This window comes from Schistocerca americana, chromosome 3 (assembly GCF_021461395.2).
Source record: "Schistocerca americana isolate TAMUIC-IGC-003095 chromosome 3, iqSchAmer2.1, whole genome shotgun sequence".
Lineage (NCBI taxonomy): Eukaryota > Metazoa > Arthropoda > Insecta > Orthoptera > Acrididae > Schistocerca > Schistocerca americana.
This window is the reverse complement of record NC_060121.1, coordinates 406,795,637-406,813,432: the sequence shown is the minus strand read 5'-3', so window position 1 is coordinate 406,813,432 and position 17,796 is coordinate 406,795,637. Positions and strand designations below refer to the sequence as shown.

Here is a 17,796-nt window from a genome sequence, read left to right as displayed (position 1 = left end):
GATTTCCCCTTACAGAGGCATCCAGAAGCTTTAAACTGTGCATACCATCGCCGAATGGAGTTAGCAGTTGGTGGATCTTTGTTGAACTTCGTCCTGAAGTGTCGTTGCACTGTTATGACTGACTGATGTGAGTGCATTTCAAGCACGACATACGCTTTCTCGGCTCCTGTCACCATTTTGTCTCACTGCGCTCTCGAGCGCTCTGGCGGCAGAAACCTGAAGTGTGGCTTCAGCCGAACAAAACTTTATGAGTTTTTCTACGTATCTGTAGTGTGTCATGACCATATGTCAATGAATGGAGCTACAGTGAATTTATGAAATTGCTTCAATCATTTGTAATAGCCCTGTACTTTCAGAAACAACTTCCTGACACTTAAATCTATACTCGATGTTACCCAATTTCTCTTCTTCAGAAACGCTTTCCTTGCCATTGCCAGTCTACATTTTATATCCTCTCTATTTCGACCATCATGAGTTATTTTGCTCCCCACATAGCAAAACTCCTTTACTACTTTAAGGGTCTCTTTTACTACTTTAAGTGTCTCCTTTACTACTTTAAGTGTCTCATTTCCTAATCTAATTCCCTCAGCATCCCCTGACTTAATTCGACTACATTCCCTTATTCTCGTTTTGCTTCTGTTGATGTTCATCTTATATCCTCCTTTCAAGACACTATCCATTCCGTTCAACTGCTCTTCCAAGTCCTTTGCTGTCTCTGACAGAATTACAATGTCATCGGCGAACCTCAAAGTTTATATTTCTTCTCCACGGACTTTAATACCTACTCCGAATTTTTCTTTTGTTTCCTTCACTGCTTGCTTAATATACAGATTGAATAACATCGGGGAGAGTCTACAACCCTGTCTCACTCCCTTCCCAACCATTGCTTCCCTTTCGTGTCCCTCGACCCTTATAACTGCCATCTGGTTTCTATACAAATTGTAAATAGCCTTTCATTCCCTGTATTTTACCCCTGCCACCTTCAGAATTTGAAAGAGAGTATTCCAGTCAAAATTGTCAAAAGCTTTCTCCGAGTCTACAAATGCTAGAAACGTAGGTTTGCCTTTCCTTAATCTAGCTTCTAAGGTAAGTCGTAGGGTCAGTATTGCCTCACGTGTTCCAATATTTCTATGGAATCCAAACTGATCTTCCCCGAGGTTGGTTTCTACTAGTTTTTCCATTCGTCTGTAAAGAATTCGCGTTAGTATTTTGCAGGTTAGTGTCCATATGTTAATCAAATAACCAACTTGACAGCTCATAGGTAACAAGTATGGATAGGCAGCTCACCAACTTGCACTGCACAGAAGATGAGTCAGTGAATGTAATCCTCTAATCTACACTTGTATTACAAGGAAATGTCAAATGAAAACCGAATACCAGCCACAATGGGACTATGGACCTGGCTCCATTCAAAAGTAATAACCACAGGTGTTAAGACATTTTCCCCACTGCGAGACAAGATGCTCAATTCCTGTTTCACAGAATGGGGTCAGCCACTGACAGATCCGTAACTGTACCCACTATTGCAATTCCTTGTCTGATGGAAGAGATGTCCACATGTCTTTCTTCAGTTCACCAAAGATGTAAAAATCACATGCTGAAAAATCTGTGCTGTATGAAAGATGTTGCAGTGTTTCCCAACCAAATTGCTGAACGCTGCCTTTCTCTGATTGGCAGTGTGGGGGGTGGGCATTGTCGTGCAACGGAATGATTCCAGCCAACAGCATTGCTGGGCATTATGACTTTATCACACATCACAGTTTCTGCAAAGTGTCTTCATAGCACTGCACACTGATTGTGACTCCAAGCTCCTTGAATTCGATGACCAGAGGGCTCCTGCAGTCAAAGGAGGTGGTCATCATGACTTTACCAGAACTTGTGTGAAAAGCTTTGGATTTCTTTCTCTTTCACGCTGGAGGTGTCGGATTTTTCCACTGGTGGCTTTGCCATTTGCCCATGGGCTATTCAAATGCTGTCATATGGACTCACCCTGTTGCACGATAATGCCCGCCCCTATAATGGATGGCAATATCCTCCGTACATCAGGAATCTTTCACTATGTAATTTTCACATCTTTGGTAACCTGAAGAAAGACATGGGTGAACATCAGCTTCAGCTGGACAGGGATGAGCATGAGTGGCTGTGCTTGTAGATCCATCAGTGGCCAACTGTGTTCTATGAAACAGGAATCCATCATCTCGTCTCCCAGTGGGATAAATGTCTTAATGTGTGTGGCGTTTACTTTTGAACGGAAACATTCCATGGTCCCATTGTGGCAAGTGTTCAGTTTTCATTTGACTGTCCCAAACGTATGAAGACAGACTTACTACCAAATACAATATTGACACTTAGAAGAAGTGGGCCTATAAAATTGGTCACTTATGCTGTTTTTTACTGGCACTTATTTAATCAATGTATCTTCAGAAGTAATACACACTAAAAAAAGGGCTAAGCTTCAAGATTTATTTTTCAGATTTACTTTAATTCTTTGAGAGATTACAATTTTAACATAATGATGACAGAAAGTATAATTATCCTCCAAAGAATAAAGTTCGAGGAGTGTTATTGAGCAATTTCTTCCTCCTGAACATATAAAATTTCTTGCTCGCTGAACAAATCTGACATATTTGTAACAGGATTACAACAAAACGCAAAATCTAATCAGTACACTCAAGAAATTACATCAATGCAATCATATTGGCTCAGCCATTCATGACAACAGCTGTTCCATTCACTAATGTTTCTTTCGAAATAATTCTAGGAACTGACAACAAAAGGCAGCACCAGTCAGGGGCAGGTCACGAGATGTCTGTACATTGTTCTCATATAAAATGAGCCCAGTTTCCAAGCTATAGGTGGCTCGCACACAGAGAAAATCACTGTCCAACCTACATTCGAGTATGGTCTTTTAACACAAAGTTATGGCCCGAGCTATGCTTGGGTTTGGTCTGCAAAGTGTTAACTTCACAGTTCTGCTGACACAAGATCAGCACACAAACTGGCCATGTTGATTCCAGGCTGTGAAATTCAGAAGCACTTTGACCTGTGCTGGACCAAGACTGCCACAAGTATAGCTCTGCTGAGATTTGCCACTGTCCACAATTTCAATAAACTCGTGCAAGCTGCTTCATCTCCCAGTACCTACTGCAACCTACATCTTTCTGCATCTGTTTAGTGTATTCATCTCTTGGTCTCCCTCCATGCTTATTGCCATATGTGAGTTCCTGCTAAATCAGTTTTCTGGCTCAGATAAAATAATGTTGATAGTAGTGGACTACAGTAACTCAGCAAAGGCTTCAGACCATGGGATGCAACCAGCAGCTTCTGGCCCAAGACTTTGCTTTTGCCAAGTAAACAAAACTATGAATCTACAAATCCAACTGCTTAAGAAAAGGATGGAGTGTGACACCATCATAATGAAGATCCATCTATATACACGCTTCAAATTGTAGTGTTTATACTGGTATTGGTATTCTGACAAGTTTTTCACCATATATAAATCCTTTAACACCCTTTGACATTCCCAGAATGATGCCACATCATACAAGAAAAGATCTAGAAGGAGACCATAGGTTGGTAGTAGCAAATATATGTGGAAAAGACCTGCCAGACTCGATAACAAAAGAATCACAAAAAATAAAAGTTGGTATCTGACTGAATCAAGCACACATTTAGGGAAAATGTCCACAAGATGTTGCTAAGGCAAGAACTACAATTTTCGATGAAGAATGGACATTCTGAAGAGGGTTGTGGTATGTATGGCAGATACAGTATGTGGACAAAAGCCCCAAATACGAGGAACTAAAGAAACACAATCATGGAATGAGAATACTAAAATGCATATCAAGGATAAGAACTGTGCAAAATGGCCCTGTACCAAGCCACACCATGGGAGGAGACCAAATTCATTAGAGGAGAAGCTGTCAGTGCAAAGGCAGAAAAAAAATTACAGGTCAAATACTTCACCCACAAAGTCTTTCATGATGCACATATTGTATCAAATGTTTTCAGCATACCTGCCATACTACGAACTTCTCTATGAAAATCCAAGCTTTTGGCAGTATCCACCACTGTCATCATCAGGAAAGCAACTAGCTCTCGAAAAAGTAATAGATTCTTACAGATGTAGTTGCCCCCAGTGCTACAAGGCATTAGATTGGTGACACATCTCTCGCAACATTTTTGTTTCAGTCGCGTGTAAAATTTCTGAAACACACACTAATTTCCACAGCCTCTTCTGCAATTGAGTCCCAGCAGTTTGAAGTGTGAGCTAGAAACTGTCTGCTCAAACAAGTTTTATCATTTATTTCTTAGGCTGTGTTTGGCAACGGTAGATTTTTTTATTTATCTGCACTTTATTTCCCCCTGATGTTTCTTACTGCACTGAGAAACAATATGAATAGACTGTCCCACACAGCTACTGACACATTCATATTGTAAACACCTGATACTCTGTGGTCATGACTATCCTTCTTAGGCAGCCAAAAGACGTATTTTGATATAATGGAGATCACACTTCTGTGAGTGATAAACTATGCAATTCTGGTAGTGTAAGGGCAGATAGCTTTGCCTGGTTGGAAGCAAAGGAACTGATAAATACAGTGAATAATGACAGAATCAGATTAATTAAGTGTATAAATGATCAAATCTCTTAGAAAGATCAGGCATCAGTGGCTGTACAGAGTTCTAAACTGAGTTTGGAAAGAAAGTGCTGATAACAGGCAGATATAATGCCATTATTTAAAATATGTGACAGAAAGAAATGCACTAACTACAGGGGTGTGCTCTTGTTATCTCACATAATAAAAAATCTATGACTCCATCCTTCGGAACAAAATAAGAAAATATGCTGATTTTACACTTGGGGAGGAACAACATGGTTTTATACCTCACAGGTCAACTATTGCTCTCATCTTTGTCACTACTCTATGAGACATACTGGGGGAAAATACAAACACTTATAACTGCTTGTTAGACATTGAGAAGTCATATAACCATACAAATGCAGACACATTTAGGAATGTCTTAGGTTTGAAAAATGGGATTATAAGATGCACACGGTACAAAATTTCGAGTACTTGGGTAGTGTTGTTTCCTCAGACAACATACATGAAGAGATTGGCAACAGAATATTAAAATCCTTTCCATTACATCACGTGGTACTTCACATACTTTAAAACGGAACATTTCGATAAGCCTGTAAGAGCAATTTGTACTGATAGTACAGGTCATCTGTGGTAGTTCAGGATGACAGCTGCAATGGTAGCTGCAATAAATGTGTACATAGCTGTTGCCGTAGACGAAGAGACATGAAGGCTTATTTACTGATCACATAAGAATTTACTGTAATGTGTTCATCATGGTACAACGCAAATGGAAGAGAGATGGTACAATATAAAATTTAATAACAAGTTATACTGTAAATGTAAATGTTAGCTATGTTCGTGTCTATATGTACACTATGTGATCAAAAGTATCCGGACATCTGGCTGAAAATGATTTACAAGTTCGTGGCACCCTCCATCGGCAATGCTGGAATTCGATATGGTGTCGGCCTCCCTCAGCCTTTACCGCTTTCACTCTCACAGGCACATGTTCAGTCAGTTGCTGGAAGGTTTTCATGGAGTCCTGCAGTGAGGAGAGGTATCAATGTCAGTTGGTGAGGCCTGGCATGAAGTCGGTGTTCGAAAATGTATCAAAGGTGTTCTGTAGGATTCAGATCAGGACTCTGTGCAGGCCAGTCCATTATAGAGATGTTATTGCCATGTAACCACACCGCCACAGGCTGTGCATTATGAACAGGTGCTCGATCGTGTTGAAAGATGCAGTCCCCATCCCCGAATTGCTCTTCAACAGTGGGAAGCAAGAAGGTGCTTAAAATATCAATGTAGGCCTGTGCTGTAATAGTTCCACATAAAAGAACAAGGGGAGCAAGCCCCCTCCACGAAAAACATGACCACATCATAACACTACTGCCTCCGCATTTTACTGTTGGCATTACACATGCTGGCAGACTACGTTCACCGGGCATTCCCCATACCCATATCCTGCCATCGAATTGCCACACTGTGTACCATGATTCGTCACTCCACACAATGTTTTTCCACTGATCAAGCGTCCAATGTTTACACTCCCTACTCCAAGCGAGGTGTCGTTTGGCACTTATCAGCGTGATATGTGGCTTATGAGCAGCAGCTCGACCATGAAATCCAAGTTTTCTCACCTCCTGCCTAACTGTCATCGTACTTGCAGTGAGTCCTGGTGCTGTTTGGAATTCCTGTGTGATGGTCTGGACAGATGTCTGCCTGTTACACATTACAAGCTTCTTCAACTGGCGGCGACCTCTGTCAGTCAACAGACTTTTGTACTGTATGTGTCCCTCAATGTTTCCCCTTCACTACCACATCGGAAACAGTGGACCCAGGGATGTCTAGAAGTGATGAAATCTCACGTTAAGATGTGTTACATAAGTGACAACCAATCACATGACCATATTCGAAGTCCACGAGTTCCGCGGGGCGCCCCATTCTGTTCTCTAACGATGTATAATGACTAAGGTCGCTGATATGGAGTACCTGGCAGTAGGTGGCAGCACAATGCACCTAATATGAAAAATGTATGTTATAGGGGTGTCTGGATACTTTTGATTACATAGTGTATATGCCAGCTGCTAGTGGAGCAGTCATCCTGAAACATGACGTTGGCGTGTAGTATTGGTACAAACTGATACAGGTACTGCACTGATGGACTCTCATTTAAGACTTATACATGTTCCATATGAAATTATATATTTTATAAAAATTATGTATTTTATAAACTTTTGTAATGTTATCAGATGATGACAATTTTGACTGTTAAGTAAAAGTTAAAAAAGCACACTGTTGTTTCAAAAAACATTACATGTAAAATTATTAATTTGTTATAGTTCCCTGGATATTAACAAATTCTGTATTTTGTCTGGTAATGACCTGGTTATCTATCAGTGTAGATTTACTACAATTAAAAATACAATGCATATTAAATTGCTAGTTACAGGTGGTTATGATAAAGTTGTCTATCACAAATGATTTTCACAGATATGCTAACTCCATTCATGAAAATATGACCACAATGGATAATTTAGATAATGATAATTTGACTTCTTGATTTAGAATCAACCCCTGTGTTTCCATTTATCTAACTAATTTTACAGAAAAAATGACCCACTCATGTCCATGGCACACTTGAAAATTTACCATGTAATTCTGATATACTGATAAAGAATTATTAAATTTTGGAAATACTTTGCAAAATTAGTTGTTCACAGATTTTTGCATTTGCAACGCTAACCGTCAGTACCACAAAAAAATCCCAGGACACTGTCTAATGTAACCATAGGCTTTCAGGACAATGCTAGCTGCTCCAAAACACTCTTAAGCAGTTTATAAGGAAATCAAAATTTAGTGCAGAAATGTTCTGGTATCATACACCAGAAAAAAGTTTGCATAAAATTATGAAAGAAGTTTATGATGCAATAAAACAATAAATTATCTTCATGTTTATTTCTGACTTCAAAAGTTATGACAGTCTATTAACATTAAGTGGAGGAGTGTCATGAAATGAACTCATTAGGAGTGCAGCACATTGTTAGTTATACACCACACATTTAAGTAAATATTTTACTAAAAATTACAGAAAGCACAAACATTGCGACTGTCACTTCAAATACAGATGCACCAAGTTCATATCAGGTACTCTGAATATGGTTAAGTCATGAGGTATGAATAAGGCAGTGATATTTTTAGTATATTTTTAGTGGCACCAGGTATGTTATCTTTCCACTGACAGTGGTTAAGAAAACTTGCAATTTCCATGAAATGATACTTATAAAATGTGACTGAAGTAAGCTGCCAGAGCCTTTTGCAAGTTACACTGCTGTCTAAACAAATGTCCAAAAAATTAAATCAGTTGAGAACCACTGTTCCAACACTTGTAAGAACACAGCAAACTAGACACATTTCACTAACTTATGACTAATTCTTGTTGTGTGTGGAAGACATTCCACACTGCAAACTCAAGATATTTTTTCTTAAATGCTTCAGTGAATACAGAAAGTAATGCATAGGTTACATGATTCATAGCATCTTGAGTGATATTTATCCTATTTTTATACTATAAAGCTTTACAAAAAGACTGAGTTAGTGAGTACGTGTGTGTGTGTGTGTGTGTGTGTGTGTGTGTGTGAGAGAGAGAGAGAGAGAGAGAGAGAGAGAGAGAGAGAGAGAGAATTGTAAACATATGCAGGAAAGTGAGAGTGAGAAGTATACTGTATTACTTCTTGGATTTCACATTTTGTGAAGATGCTGCTTGCTGACTACTAGGCAGTTTACTAGTTGCTCATGATATGAATTTATTTATGCCCCTTGAAATTTCAAACTAAATATCATGAGAAGAGAAGTTGAAATAAATGTACACCCCTTCTCCCTGCAAACAAACATTTGGTTAACAGTAACTTTACAGTCTTCTTCTTCTGCTCTCTCTCTCTCTCTCTCTCTCTCTCTCTCTCTCTCTCTCTCTCTCTCTCTCTCTCTCTCCCCCCCTTTTATTATGATGGTGTTGCATCTCAACACCTGTCTCAGTCACAGTGTGTAAGGAAGAATGTAAGGCCAATGTGAAAGAGTGACAAAATGGAGTGATTACTATTTGGCATATCAAAAATCGTCCAGCGAGTCAAGTGGCAGATTTTACAAGCCTACTTCTGTGTTTGTTCTTGGAGTTTATCAGCAACCACAAACATTCAGATCTATGGAAAATTCAGAATGTAGCTGCAACTGAAAAATCATCATAATGGACTAACACATATGGCTTAGTCCGGAGAGGATTAGAACTGTGGAATGTCAATTCTCTGCCTTCTAGACCTGATTCCATTTGAATATTTCCACTGAAATTGCATAATACTTTCTTTCTCAGGAAAGTTCCAGGTCTTTTTTATTTATTTCTGAGTTTGCAATACTAAAAAGGAATAGATGTTGTTTTTATGTTACATGGCATGTGTGCTTCCTTGAAATGGCCTTGGCAATATTTCCACACAAACTCACTAGGTGGCATGGCTGTGTTTAACAAAACACTTTTTGGGTTCTTGGGACATTAATTATGATGACACAATGAATGCTGATTGTGACCAGAGTGAACATTAAATTCTGCATTAAGCTCAGGAAAATCCCTAGTAAAATGTGGACAATGATTAAGCAAGCATATGTAGGCAAGGCACATTCAAGAAATCATGTTTTTGGTGGCACAAAAGGTTTTGTGAAGGCAGAGATCCATTGCAAGATGATTGCAGAGCTGGTCACCCGTCTGCAGCAAATGCAGATGCAAACGAGCAGTGCGTAAGCTAGTTATAGCAAGAAACCCCATCATGTAACTGTACGTGCAATATCAGAAGAACTTAATTTGAATCATGATGTGTTTCATAAGATTTCATACAAAGATTTATGGAAATGGAAACTTAATACAAAACTTGTCCCTCACACACCAACAGATGAACAGAAGAGGAAAGACGAAGAATTTTTGCTGAACTACTGGATAGAGCCAGACATGACCCCATATTTCTGTCAAAGATTACTGCTGGAGATGGAAGTTGGTGCTACCAGTACGACCTCGTACAAAGCATCAAAGTGGTGCATGGCAGAGTCCTGGATCATCAGCCTCGGAAAAATTCAAACGACAACCTTCGAGAACACAGACAATGTTGACTGCATTCTTTGGTGGTAAAGGATTAGTTCGCCATGAGTATGTTCCTCCAGGGCAAAAAGTGAACCAAATTCTTTGCAGCGAAGTCCTGAAATGTTTGTGACAAGCATTTCAACAGTGCCGTCCTGATTTGTGGCATTCCCAGGACTAGTTCTTACCGCACGATATTGCATGACCCAACGCTGCTTTATCTGTTACCAAGTATCTGGCCAGACATTCTATTACTGCCATCCTGCATTTACCATATTCGCCTGACCTCCCGGCTTGCAATTTTTTCTTGTTTCAACAAATGAAAAGGCAACATACAAGAAAGGTTCATCAAGATATCACAGACATCCAATAGGCTGCGAAAAATGGGCTTACAAGCATTGTAGCTGAAAATTTCCCTGCTTGCTTCCAAGATCTCTAGAAATGTTTACAACTGTGTGTAGATAGTTAAGGGGATTTCTGTGATAGGAGCTAGGATCATTGCTCAGCAAGTGCAATTTTCTTTGAGAAAGGGGGGGGGAAAAAAAAAAAAAAAAAACCCCCACACGCCTGTCCTGGAACTTTTCTCACAAAGGGAGTATGTTACTTCTAAGATGCATGTAATAGAACCTTACACACTCCTGACTGTAAGGTTGCCCAATTACAGTGCGTGATGAGACACCTACAGTGGTCCACCAAGGACTGACAATATGTTATAAAACCAGACAAACCACATTTCTGGCTACATATGAAAAAAGTGTGCCAGCCTTTTCAATGTAGACATGAGGATGTCTTCTGGTAAGAGTGCAAGCAAAAAGCAGCACAAGATAAAGAAGGCTCTGTGATATTCCATGGACACTTTAACCAAGTGGAAATTGTTCTATGGTTGAAGTGACTTGTATCTAGAAACAGAACAGCTACCTCAAAGTGTTGAACAATTGGACTATGGTATTATCAGCTCTGTTTTCTAAAATGACAAGTCTTCACATCCATTGGTTTAAAAGTTTGACTGTGTGACAGGACGAACTCCACCCTTAGTTGGGTAGGAAAGACCCAGTCAGCCACACTTGGAAAATAATTTGGGCTGCTTGTGACTCTGCACCAAATGGCTCTCCTGTGTATGTTTTTGTGGAGAGAATAGTTGTACACTGACATCTTCCACATAAGACAGTGTAGATCTTTTAACAGTTTTTGAAGCTGTTTTCAAAGTTTTTGAAGGTGTAATATCCAATCAGGAGGTAAATGACTAAGTTTTTGTTGAATGTATTCAGATTCCTTTGGCCATTTATTCTTAATAGGTAATTCTATAACTATCACAAAAAACTGGAAAGACCTATTTCATTTTTATGATAAGTGGCCCTTTCCTTAACAATCCACGTCTCACTAGGAATGCTTGGCACTCAGGGCAGATATCTTGAGCAGACTGTAACTATAGAATACAGGAGAGTGTCTAAGGGTCTTGTGATGTCAATCAAGGATGAAAGAAAAAATGAGGTTATGTAATGTTGGATCCTGATATGATGGACATCATTTAAAAGCATTACTCAGGTTACCTACAGTTTACCTGAAGTAATACTGTAATGTGTGCTGTCCAAGGATTCTATTAGGTAATAAGAGAGAGAGAGTTATAAATTATTATGGGGAGATCCGTCTGCCTGACTGGAGACAAAGACATCATAAAAATCCACTTCTGCCCATGACTGGTGGCGTACATATTGGCTAAAAAATCACCACTAGTCTAGTTTCTCTCTGTCTTCTAAAATGTCATTGTTTTCCCTGGTAGTAAGTGATATGTGTAACAAGGTTGTTAAGATTTACTGATCATTTTAATATACAAGAAGACAATCAAATACAAACCAGAATTTTTGTTTCATGAAACTTTTGCTTCCAATGATTGTTTTCGTATTGCTTATTTAGTCACAATAGCAATGCCAGAGCTAGAGGTAACTTCATCTGTTGCGCAACGCATTATAATCAAGTTTCTCACAACAGAAGGCATAAAACCATCCAAAATTTTGAAGAGACTTGCCACACAGTTCAGGGAAAGCACCCTGGGAGAAGTGTATGTATGGCACAAACAGTTTTTGTGATGACAAGAAATAGCTGAGAATGCAGCTCACTGATGTTACCCTAGCATCAGCATGACTGAGGAGAATATTCACATTTTTAATCAGCTTATTTCAGACTATCACCAAATAACAGTAGCTGAAATCACTATGAGGTTGGCATAAGATACTTAAGTGCTCAGATGTCTGCAAAGTGGGTCCCAATGCTCAACCACACATAGTAAAAATTTAGGAATTGTTCTGGACCACATTAGAACATTCTCTCCCTGCAGTATGGATTTTCATTTGTTTGGGCTACTAAAGGAAGCAAGCAGCAGAGACATATTTGATGATAAGCGTGCTTTCTAAATGCTCGTGGGTAACTGGCTGCTGTCACAGTCACATTCAGTTTACAAAAGCAGGACCAAGAAACAACCTATCTGCTGGTAAAAATTTATATCCCATTCAAGAGGCTATATAGAAAAATAAGCTTGTGTATATGAATTCTTCTGAAGGTTAAATAAATTAAAAAAAAATTTCTAGTTTGTATCTGATTCGCCCTCCACCCCCTTCCCACTCCTAGCAAAAATGGAAATGTCGTGTGGCTAGGGCCTCCCGTCGGGTAGACTGTTCGCCTGGTGCAGGTCTTTCGATTTGACGCCACTTCGGCGACCTGCGTGTCGATGGGGATGAAATGATGATGATTAGGACAACACAACACCCAGTCCCTGAGCGGAGAAAATTTCCGACCCAGCCGGGAATCGAACCCGGGCCCTTAGGATTGACAGTCTGTCACGCTGACCACTCAGCTACCGGGGCGGACCCACTCCTAGCAATACTACAGTACTAGAATGCCTTATCTCTTTGACCTCCTCCCCCCCCCCCCCCCCAAGGTCACAGCATATATTTCCAGTAAGTATGGTTAAAACTGTTCCAGGTACTCTAGATTTACGCTAACATGTCACCCCACTTATCCACTACCCTTGTCCCTTCCCTACAAGTGCTAGCAAGTGTACAACATCACAATTCCTTTTTTTTCCTGCAAATAGGAAGTCTTACTCATAAAATGTTTGGTTGACACTGCTCAGGCATTGCAGAGTTAGCCATACATGTCACTGCTTTCACTGCTTTTCCAGCCCCCCCCCCCCCCCCCCCCTGTCCTCCCGATCTCCACAAACAGGGATACTCAGAGTCCTACTTTCACAACATGTCTCCTTTCTCCCTAGAAATTAAGTCACTAACCAAGTTGGTGTAAAAATGGTCGAAGCTTCCCAGAGTTATGGCTTACATGGCACCCCTTCCTAAAGCCACCCCCCTCCACACTCATAGGCTTAAATGTCATTGGAACTGTCACCAATCAGCATAGCAGCTCGAAGAACTATGGGGTGTACACACACTTGTATGCACCAACCCCCTCCAAAATACACACACACACACACACACACACACACACACACACACACAAAACAAAATGAAGCTGAAATGATCTACAAATGACCTCCAAAATACACACACACACACACACACACACACACACACACACAACAAAATGAAGCTGAAATGATCTACAAATGACCTAATATGGCACTTACTCTGGAATCCGGGAAATTTCAAAACGTGTAAGTATCAATGTCTGAATATTTTCCACACTTTTCACTGTCAATTGTTACAAATAATTCAAATGCATTAAATGAAATAAATGCTGAACAAATGTGTAGCCTGGCACCAAACTTTAATCACAACTAATGCTCTCACAACTGTGTGGATGAGTTCTCACTGAGCACCAGTAAAAACCTTGCAGGGAATTTGTGCAAAATTATACACTCAATATAAAATTTCTCAAAATATACCCACCTTTCACAGGAAGTATAACAACCTCAAGATGCTTTTACAATATTTTCTTACCAATTTGCTGATGATTTTCTTTTGCAACATGTCTCGCTACCATACAGAACACATATTCTGGAATTTAAACATAATTCAGTCGGTGTTTCAGTAACATGACGTACCATAGTGTCATGTGAAAAAGGAAGAAAAACTCACCTGATGAATGAATTAGCTAAAGAATACATCATCCAGTATATGACAACTTTAACAATGCTAGAACTTCTAATTTGGTTCAGTTCCATATATTTAATTTGAAAACCATGAAAACTAAATGTCTGTAATAGTGTCACTGGAGCCTTACCAGGATAGATATCAACACTAACTCAAGAAAGTTATATATATGCAGAGTTGAGACACACAATTTCTATAGGCTTTTGACTTTCAGTTACTGGCTATACTCGCTCATTCTTCTGTTACAAAGTTAATAAACTTTATTTAACTGTTAATCAACAGAGTTACGTTATCAAAATGCACATTAGATATTTTTACTCCAGAAGAGACATAGTGACTGAGGAACGGAGAAAATAGATTTTAAATTCATCACATATTACACAAGATTGATTTTCTAGTTTTCAGTATTTAGGATTGTAGTCAGATCTAGTCATAACAATACAACAGAAATTGGTCAGACAACCCTATGACTGTCTTCAGATGGTGGAAGTGATGTTAAGATCGTCTACTGAAATAAAGAAGCAATTCTCTGGCCAGATCCAACTACAATCCAAAAATGGCATCATTCAAGAATCATCTTCTACTGATTCTTAAAGTGATACTTCAGTTGTTTTCTTCTGCAGTCATCTCACATCACTACCATGTGAGTGAGGCAAACTCAAAATAGATTTCAATTACTTCTGATTGGCATATTTTATATTTATATATTTTTGCTATAAGACAGTATTCAAGCAACAACTAAAATTTCCATGGAAAAGCAAAGGGAACTAATGTAACTGAGGTATAGGATAAAATTGGCATGTTACTGCTTCAACCTATCTGACAAGCACATACAGACAAACAAGCTACGAACATTATACATACCGCTGTTTGTTTCTTCCACATCTCTATGTTCTTTCTCTGGGCTTTGGTGAAATGGTCCCAAACCTTCTTGTGACTGGCTGCCGAGAAAACTCTCTCGATCTGACCGACTGACCCATGAGAAGAGACAAGCACAGTTATAACAAATGACATGAGCCTTCTGGATCCAGGCCTTCATGTTTTCCAGAAGGCAGTGCAACCACACAAGCATTTCAGCAATGTAGAGGCTCATTTTCATCTGAATATTTTCTGGTGTTCTTAGGTAAAACAAGTAAAATAGTAATGTGGTGGTACTCATTTCATAATAATGTAAGAATTTCAAGATAATGTACAGCAACAATAGGGAAAAATGTGAGCATATTGGAAATTATGAAGACACACTTTAGAGCATAAAATAAAGTATTAAACTGCAACAGTATATATCAGTAATCAGGAGAAAAAAGAAAATTCTAGAGCCTCTACACTGGATGAGTGTCTGAGTGATGCACAAAAAATATCTGTATATATACATGTACTGTACCACACCACAGCAACACAGTTGCTTGTAGAAGATCCCCTTCCTTGGATGTCCACATACACAGCATGCCCTTGTACCCATTTTACTGACAGTATATTGACTAAACATTATCATCTGGGAATGATTACTTACCCACATCTTGCTGTAACTGAAAAGTGATCATTCCTTGAAAACAGTCATCATGGAAATATGAATAATATGTTTAAAATTAAGTTACCAAAACTGTTCCACTTGCAAACCTTGAATATATCACTCCAGTGAGAATTACGATAGCACAGTGTATATAAATAAAGTACTAATTATAAATGGTAGGTGGTCTGCAGGTCTGAATGTGTAACCACATTTGTGATACATTTAAAGTCAGAACATGAATACATAACATATAACAAAAGAAATAAACTCGTAAGTTGTTTGTATGTGGCTTACTATCATGAGAAAATAGGTACAGTAGTCTGCCCATATCACAGCTGAAACAGTAATCTTTCCAACACTACAAGACACAAAAAAACTATTGTACTTAGCTTTTAGAACAAAACTAAATTCCTTGAAAGCTAGTAGAAAAAATGTGATACAGAAGGAGCGGACAGTAAATAATGTAACTAACAGAAATATAAACTAACTTGTGACTAATTAAATACCCATTTAATGGAGATTTTCCCAACAGTTAAAGAACCTATATCTATTTTGCACATTATGTGCTAGACTGCTTGTGCCTTACTTGCTACTATAATTAAAAATGCCCTTTTGATAATTCTGCACATTTTTATTTTCTTGTGCAAATTTTAAAACTGACAAGAAATGTAAGCGAAACATATCCAAGGGAATAAAGGAGAAACTGCCTTAATCACTGCTAACACTTGGTTTGAAAATCATAAATGAAGATTGTATGAGGGATGTTCAATAAGTAATGCAACATATTTCTTTCTGTAAGCAGGTTGGTTTTATTCAGTATTCCAAAACCCTATATTATTCCCCACTCTTTTGGCTACAATGTAATCCCCATTCAATGCAACAGCCTTATGCCATCTTACTGGGAAGGCCTGTATGCCCACATGGGGCATGGTACCATCTTCCTGGTCGACATTGGAGTCAACATCTTGCTGCAGTCATAACCTCCCAATCATTCATTCATGTACTACTTCCTGCAGAATGTATCCTTCATTGGACCAAACAGACGGAAGTCAGAAGGTGCGAGACTGGGGCCATAGGGTGGACGAGGAAGAACAGTCCAATGAAGTTTTGCGAGCTCCATTCAGGTGCGCAGACTTGTGTGAGACCTTGTGTTGTCATGGGGAAGGAAAATTTCATTTGCATTTTTGTGGCAACGAACACGACGAAGTGATTCCTTCAATTTCCTCAACATAGTAAAATGCACTTCAAAGTGCATTGTTCCACCTGAAGGAGGAGGGCAAACAGAATAACCCCTTCAGAATCCAAGGAGACCGTCACCATGACTTTACCAGCTGAAGGTGCAACTTTGAATTTTTTCTTCAGAGGAGAGATGGCATAGCACCCCTCCACGGATTGCCATTTTGTTTCTGGTTGAAAGTGATGAACCCATGTTTCAATGTCTCACCATGCTTTTGTTCACTGCCACGTCTTCTTAGACGTTCTAAAAGCACTTGTGAATATCTCGAATGCTCTGGTTTCCCTCCAAAAGGAACTCAATGACAGCTCTTCACTTGGAACACAGTCATCGTCAGAATGTCACAAAATTGTAGAAGCTGAAACGAGGAAATTCCACAATGTCCCACAACAAATTTTACATTTTGTCAACTGAAATAGGCTGAGAAAATGAAATGTGTTGCGTTACTTATTGAACACCCTCGTTTATGTGGAAGAGACCTGGAAACACTGGAAGTTTTCAGATAGGTTGTATAATGGTAAGCTAGATATTTCGAAACCAGCTTCTAAACTGCAAAACGTTCCAGGCACATATATGGACTCTGGTCATAATTTACAGATTACCAACTGCTGAATAAAAATGGCAAACTTGTGAAGAGTTAGCAAAATTAAGGAGATGCGACCCGGTTTAAGATTCTGACCAGAGGGTGTTAGGGGCTTCAAAGGGAGTGGTAGGAACCGTGACTAAAAAGGGGGAAAGGAATACAACAGAAGACAAATAGGTAACTTTGACAGATGAAACAGTGACGGCAGTTGAGGGTCAAATAGGCAAAAGAACAAACCCCCAAACAGAAAGTCTTGGATACCACACAAGACATAAATTTAAATGAGAAAAGAAGAAAATATAAAAATGCAGCATACAAAGTAAACAAAGATAAATACTACATCTAAAAAATGATATTGACCAAATGTATAAAATGGTAAAGCTTCCAAAGGAAAGGGAAAATGTGAAGCTGTAGTAGCATGCATGACTATGGGATGGATAGGAAAATTCAAGAGAACTTTGGAAAAAAGAGACTCATCTGTGTGAATATTAAGAGCTCACATGGCATGCCATTAATAAGCAAAGAAGGGAAGACTGGAAGGATATACAAGAGAATCAAACATGAAGACAGTATTATGGAAAGGGAAAAGGAAGTAGATGAAGATAAGCTGGGAGATATGATACTGTGAGGACAGCATGATAGAACACTGTAAGAGCTATATATCTTT

The 17,796-nt window shown here is 39.1% G+C and overlaps 1 protein-coding gene across 2 annotated transcripts in view; it reads right to left on the bottom strand.

Moving 5' to 3' along the window:
• LOC124605221 (ecto-NOX disulfide-thiol exchanger 2) overlaps positions 1–17,796 on the bottom strand; it is a 219,903-nt gene that overhangs the window by 85,535 nt on the left and 116,572 nt on the right. For both annotated transcript variants that reach the window (XM_047136769.1, XM_047136770.1), the window contains exon 8: positions 14,667–14,773. In XM_047136769.1, the coding sequence (XP_046992725.1) occupies positions 14,667–14,773 (107 nt within the window). The remainder of the gene's footprint in view (positions 1–14,666; positions 14,774–17,796) is intronic.